This window comes from Vicugna pacos, chromosome X (genome assembly GCF_048564905.1).
Source record: "Vicugna pacos chromosome X, VicPac4, whole genome shotgun sequence".
Classification (NCBI taxonomy): domain Eukaryota; kingdom Metazoa; phylum Chordata; class Mammalia; order Artiodactyla; family Camelidae; genus Vicugna; species Vicugna pacos.
In genome coordinates, this window is record NC_133023.1 from 94849169 (window position 1) to 94856183 (window position 7015).

General features: G+C 41.6%; 1 protein-coding gene across 1 annotated transcript; it reads left to right on the forward strand.

The window, feature by feature from the left end:
* The first annotated feature begins 608 nt into the window (after positions 1-608).
* LOC140692013 (integrator complex subunit 6-like) lies at positions 609-6521 on the forward strand. Its single transcript, XM_072956688.1, has 5 exons — positions 609-837; positions 2558-2660; positions 5000-5374; positions 5747-5840; positions 6222-6521. The coding sequence occupies exons 1-5, from the start codon at positions 628-630 to the stop codon at positions 6319-6321; spliced, it is 882 nt and encodes a 293-aa protein (XP_072812789.1). The 5' UTR covers positions 609-627; the 3' UTR covers positions 6322-6521.
* Positions 6522-7015: the final 494 nt, after the last annotated feature.

Sequence of the window (7015 nt, forward strand, 5' to 3'; positions counted from 1 at the left end):
TAATTCAAACTTTCATTCCTGGGATAAATCCTTCTTGGTTTTGGTATATAATCCTTTTATTTCTTTATAACTCTTTCAATATGTAGCTGGATTTGGTTTATAAATATTGTGTTAAATTTTTTTCATCTATATTCAAATGTTTATAAAACATCTTTACTCCATTTTGCTGATTTTAAGTGGGATCATCTGTCTATTAACTTGAGCAGATTTCAGGGCTGGACGCAGACCTGAAATTATATACCAAGTTTTGTGTGTAAGGTGCCTTTCTTGGGAAGAAAGTTTGTAGATTTAATCAAATTATCCAAAGAGGTTAATGTCCACTACCTAAAGTTCTCTGAGAAGAGAATACTATGGAGTCTAGACTCTTCCAAGTAGGGAACAAGTATGGTATTTTAGTTGGAATGGTGGTATAAGGGCGGTCAGCCCATTCTCAAACCTGGCTTGAGGCATAAGGGAGTCGTTCTAGACCTAGTGGTTTGAGCCTATAGGCAGTAGTGATGATGAACTGAGAAATGATTTAGATGAAGGCAGATGATTCTAGATCTTAGAACATGATATAGATCCTACATACGACATTCTAAACTCTATTTGGTGCCATGGTATATGTTGCTAACATAGTCTGTGATCATGTCCTCCCTAGAGGATCATACATTTGAGCTGTATAGCATCAGTTTCTTTTCCAGTGACTCTCCATTTTCTCATCAGAATGTTCTACTCACACAAATAGTTACCCATGAGGAATATCTGAAGACGTTGGCTTCTCTACCTCGAGAGATTAATCCAGGTCAACATAGAAGGATTTATGCTGTTAACTATCTGTTTAAAAATGATAAGGAGGTAGGACAACTATTTCTATTTCTGCCCAAATTGTGATATTTTTAGCATAATTATTTTCTTCTTCAAAGGGTGAATATAAATCTCAGGCTTTACTTTTAAAAGGTAAAAAGATGTATTTAAAAGATAAAATATGACATAGAGATTCTTGTGTAAGCAGAAAGTGGGAGCCTCCTGATTCAAGAATGTGTTAGTTGAACAGAGATAATAGTTGTTGTTTGTTGGACGAGGATTTAGTGTTTAAAATGATCACATTTAATGCTCACAACTGTTCCATGGGTGAGTATTACTATCTGTCCTTTAATAAGAAGAAATCAAGGCTGACAGGGGCCAAATGCTTTGCCCTGGGTGACACAGCTGATAAGAGATAGAGCCAGGACTTGAATCCACACCTTCCTGGCTTCAGAGTCTTTATTCTTCTCCACTCTGTCCAGTAACACCCTTAATATCGAGATTACACTCTCACCCTCTGTTTCTGTTATTCAAGCCACTAGTGCCCTATCTAAACAATGGCTGTTTCTCTTGAAAAGTGAAGTAGTAGGTGATGTTGCCATAATTGGATTGTCCTCATGGACATCCTATGTGAGAGTGTGTTGTGTGTGAGACACATACTGACTTGATCATCAAGTCATGAAGACAAAGGGTGTTATGTCTGCACTCATGGAGATCATTGGGATAAAGACACTGAACATGCAACAATCTCTTCTGTAACAAAACTGGACTTAGAGTTATTCCACTTCACCCCAAAACTCTTCAATTAATTGGAGTTTTTCTTGATTTTCTATGCCTTAGTTTCCTCATTTTTAACAATGGAGATCATAATCACACCTAACTCATAGGGATTAGTGAAGGATTGAGTTAATACATGTAAAGCATTTAAAACAGTACCTGGGGCAGGGGATATAGCTCAGTGGTAGAGCACATGCTGAGCATGCTTGAGGTCCTGAGTTAAATGTCCCACACCTCCATTTAAAAAAAAAAGACGTGAAACAAAAAGGGAAAAACTACCAAAAAAAAAAAAGTACCTGGTAGAGAGTAAATGCTCAATGGCAATGTTTCTGCCCATTCTGGACTCCTCTCTTATGGGAAATGCAAATGGTTTGGGAAAATATTTTTTATCACAGCTGCATTCAGACAATGCATAAGCATATTCTTGGGTTATCCCTTAATGAAAAGCACCTTTAGCTAACCTATTACACCCTTCAACTTAATGTTTTATCTGCCACCAACACTGAAAAGAATTTCCTACACCTGCCTAGCTCCAAAGATGGTATGTCTGAATCTCCATAAGGTTAGGGGTAGATTTAAAGCACAAAATGACAAAAAAAAAAAAAAACCAAAACAGATGTTTCCTTTCTTTTCCTCCCCTAACAAGGGCTGAAGCAAAATGATGTGTATTTGTCCAAAGAGATAACCATGTATGTACCACTTTGGTTAATGAGAACTACTCACTCCCCAGATTTCTTAGTAATCAGGGTTGTACCTTATTTGGCTTTGGATAACACCTTGTATTTTACCTTCTCCTTATTTCACTTAGACTTGATTTAAATTGGACTGCATTTTCTGAGTACAGAGTGTGTGCTGAGTGATGGTAAATCTTCGACCCATGATTAAGACGTCTTTTAATGATATAAATGTATGGCTGTATATGCATATGAAGACTGTGATTTTTCCAATGATTTGACTTTGTCTTTAATGGGATATGTTCACTGATGTTTTTCAGCAAACAAACAATGATGGAGCAGGTCAGTCTGCAGCAGGGCATCAGAAACAAATGAAACATTCTGGAGAGCCCAAGAGCCGCTCATCACCTAAGAGAAGGCGAAGTATGTCACCATGGTTAAGCAAACAGGAAGGGGAGGGTGAACCCCGTCTCTAGGGTTCAGCCATGTCAAAGGAAGCTTATAGTTATGCCCTTGAAGGATGGACAGATGTGAGCATGTTTCCAAGTAGAGGGGCAAGGCTCTATTTAGGTCCAATCATTCAGAGTTGCTGCAAGAGTCCAAATAAAAAGGTTCCTAAGGCAGAAGGAGATGATGGGCTCAACAAGACGATGGGTCGGCTCCCATCCTGCCTGTCTTCACACTCTGTTCGTGCTCTAGCCCAGTGCAGGCTGGCTGCTTCTTATTGTACTTCAGTGAGACTGTTAGCGTCAAGGTGACCAGTATTTGCTGCACTTTGGCATTAATTTCTCAGCAGCATGTGATACAGCTGTTTCACTTCCTCTTTGATGGAAAACTTTTAGGGTCCCCAGACACCACATTCTCCTGGATTCCTGGCCCCTTGCTAGTGACTCATTTTCTGTCTCCCTTTTCTGTTTTTTGTTTTGTTTTGTTTTGTTTTTTCCTCTTCCTTCCTGCTTCTAAGTATTGCAGGGACCCAAAGCTGGATATTGGGCCCTTTTCTCTTCAATCCGCTATCTCTCAAGATGATCTCATGCAGTCTTAGGGCTTTAACTATGATTCACACTACCAGAACTCTCACCTTTATACCTCTAGACCACAACTTGCTCCTGAACTTCAGATTCACATACAACTGCTTACATGGTATCTCCAATGGGTATCTACTACTTATCTAAAATTCCACTGGTTCTACATGTTTGATCTTCTGACATTTCCCCTCTCCAAAGATGCTCTACTTTCAGCCTTCTCGATCTCAGCTAGTAACACCATCCATCAGGTGTAACATACATAAGGGAGTAATAACTTGCTGTCCACGGGGGGACATGGGAAGCTTTAGAAGCCCCAGTACTTAAAGTCTGCAGATATGTATAGTATAAGTTGTCTCACCATGACCTAATTCAAGGTACCAGTGTGAGGTCACTGAAACAGAATCAGGAAAGTTTGGTCACAATCCATTCTTGCAAGCCGTGGCCTAGTACCTGCACACACTTGGTACTATTATCTTCCCAGTAGTTCAGGTTAAGACACTCAGATTCATTCGTGATTCCTCATATTTTCCTTTTGTTATTGTCTGACTTCCCATCCCTTAGCAAGTCCAGCTATTTGATGCCCCATATAAAACCTGCATCCCACCATTTCTCTCCATTACTCTATCATCATGTCACAAAGCTACTACTATAGCTTCTTAGCTTACATCTCTGCTTTCCCACTTGTCCCGGTCTAGCCCATTTTCTGCCCTGTAGTCAGAGTGATCATGTTGACACAGAAATCAGATCATGCCACGTTCATCTGGAAAACACATCATCACCTTTCCTGGGCACTCAGAACACAATCTGAACTCCCGACGCTGGTCCCCAAGCTCTGCAAGACCTGGCCCCGCCGCCCTCTCCTAACACGTGTCCTGTCGTCTCCTCCCTGCTCTCTCTGCCTCTGTCCTTTACTCTCCGGTCGCTGGCCAGTCTCCTCCCTGGGGCCCCGCGCTTGCCCTTACCGCGGCCTGGAGCTCTTGCTCTGCGTGTGCACAGGCTGGCTCTCTCTCCTCCTCCAGGCTCTGCCCACGGGACACCCCCTGAGAATCAGAAGGCCCTCCCCGACCACGTGGTCCACTGGGACTCCACTCCTCCTCTCTGTCTCAGCCCTGCCTGCTTCTTCCCTAACATGAGTTCACACTGTAATTGTTCTGTGGGATCATGGTACACTTACTGCCTGGCCTCCCCACGAGCATGTAGGTTCCAGAAGGGTGAGGATGGTTTCTCTCGGTCCTGTTGGCTCCTGCTCCCCAGCTCCTGGCACGGTGCCTGGCACAGAGGAGGAGGAGGAAGTGAAGGAGAGCTGCCAGACTTGGGAGTAAAAAGAATTTCACTCTTCTGAGACACAAAAGATGGACGAGGAGGATCCTGTACTGACAGGGATTTCTGGTGATGGAGTGTGAATATCAGACATCTTGACATCGAATGAGACTTTTAGCTTTTCAACTTGTAAAGGGCATTGAGGAGACAGTCAATCATAAGTGTCAGGGCTCTGTGAATGTATTCTTATTAGTTGAACTATCCAACTACATTTCTGTATGTATTGATAGTGCCAAGAGAGAAAAAGTGGTTTATTGTATGATCTTGTCTCAGCCTTATTTGTGGGATCTGATACCTGGTACATCCTCGTGCTTTCTGAAATAATTTCTTCAGAACTGCAGAACACAGGGATGTCTCTGTGATGGTGATAAAATGCATCTAACTCAGAGTTCAATCTCTTAATTTGGTTTCCAGCTGCTACTGTCACTCACGATGTCCACGAGGAGAAGACAGAAAATAATCAAACCCCACCTAATGGCTTCTTGCCAAAATCTGCTGCACCAGAGCTTATGAATATGGCAGCAGATGATCTTCCACCCAAGCAATTTGATTCTGTGTCTGATGACTTCACTAGTCTCAGCAAAGATGACCTAACTGACAAACCTGGTAGTAATACAGTTGAAAGAGGAACCCAGACCTGCAGTGTCTCCGTAGGTGATTCAAAAGCCACAGTAATGTCTTCAACGGGAACTGTGCCAAATACATTGCAAATAAGTCCTGCTATGGCACAGAAAATTAATGATGATATAAAATACCAATTAATGAAAGAAGTTCGGAGGTTTGGACGAAGTAAGTAGTGAAAGAATGTCTATTAATAAAATCACGGGAAGTCGCTCTTTTTTGTATGATTTAGAATAAACTGAGCCCACCTTTTAAACTCATCCTTTGACAGAATTGGGTTTTTACATGATTTAGGGTGGTTTTTCTTTACTTTGTCTAAAAATTCCTAATATACCTCTTAATTTTGGGGGGGTGGGCGTGGTTAATGTTTATGGCAGTTTCCTTAGTAGTGATGTGCAGGTGTTGTGACTTAAGCATTCAAAACAGAAACACGATGCAACATTCACGAAGAATAATTACTGAGCTAGTAGATGCGCTAAGATTGAGTTCTATACCAGCCTCATCTTTTTACAAATGCTGATTTTTTTTTAATATCTTCAGAGTATGAAAGAATTTTCACTTTGCTTGAAGGAGTGCAAGGACCTCTTGAGGTCAAGAAACAATTTGTTGAATTTACCATCAAGGAAGCTAGAAGGTGAGTGTAAAAAAGAACTCTCTAATTTTGTTTTGAATGTAATTGCGCCCAGTGCTGAACAGGGGCAGGAACAGGCCTTGCTTTCCCCAAGCCCTGGCCCTCAGTCATAGCTCGTGCTATTTCCATAGGCATTTAGGTTGATATTATTTTACTCTAATTCATTTTCCCAAGCCCATGGGGCCTTCTAAGCTCACCATAGTCTGGGGCGGGCCTGGCCCTCAGCTGACGCTCTTGGTAATTTGTTGGACCGTATCTTCCCCTTAGGATACACTTTCTATTCCCAAGTAGGTCGTGAGCTCTGTTTTGTACCCACTAGTATGCCTTACACATTATCGAGGCTTTAGATATCTTCTGGTTAATTAAATGCCTCTTTATTTTCAGGTTTAAAAGAGGAGTCTTAATTCAGCAACTTGAGAAGTTCCTAGAAAAAGTAGAATCCGACCGTCTTGGCAACGGAGTTAATCACAAGAAAAACAGATAGTTGTGTTGCAAAGACGGATGAGAAGCAGGCACACTTTCTATGCTGCAGGATGGAATGAGATTTTGCTGAAGCTTCCTAAAAATGTCGGAGTCAAGAAAATTGCCTTCTAGAGGCTAAGAAAAAAAAGCAGTGGAGCCTTTCATTTTTATGGTTCTCTGTCAGTAAAAGCGGGGCTGTTGCCCTAAGTATTTGCCGTGAAAGTATAGCTCGTTGTTTCTTTGTTTGTTCGTCCTCTTACCCGAGGAGGGGGAGGTTATTAACTCATCATGCTACATAATATCACAGTCTTGGCTGCAGGTCACATGGTTGTAGCCGGTATTTATAACTGCCGTCTTTCACTACCCATTTCTTATTCCCTTTGCCCGGAGACCGCCCCTCAGCTGGTCATGGTTCTTTGCCTTGAAGGATGATCAAACCTTGATTGCTGAAAGGTCTGGGCCATTGCCATTAGGTGTCCTGCCTTCAATGAGTTGTTGTAATTTTCCACAAACTTTCATCAGAAGACACGAGAGACTAGTATGCTGGGAAAAAAACGGGTTAAAGCAAGTATTCTTTGTAACAAACGATCCGGTCGAGATAAATCAACTCTTCATTACGTAATTTTCTTATACACTTGTCTTATTTAAAATCTTCAATTGTCATATGGAATAGATTCTCCAAAAGCTGTATGCTGTTCTTGGCCTGGTTAACATCC

What these genes read in the sequence shown, in the direction of transcription:
- LOC140692013 (XM_072956688.1), top strand. Translation starts at nt 628, where the DNA reads ATGTCCTCCCTAGAGGATCATACATTTGAGCTGTATAGCATCAGTTTC. An exon ending in ATCACCTAAGAGAAGGCGAA is followed by an intron (nt 2,661 to 4,999) that starts GTATGTCACCAT and finishes TTTGGTTTCCAG; the next exon opens with CTGCTACTGTCACTCACGAT. An exon ending in AGTTCGGAGGTTTGGACGAA is followed by an intron (nt 5,375 to 5,746) that starts GTAAGTAGTGAA and finishes TAATATCTTCAG; the next exon opens with AGTATGAAAGAATTTTCACT.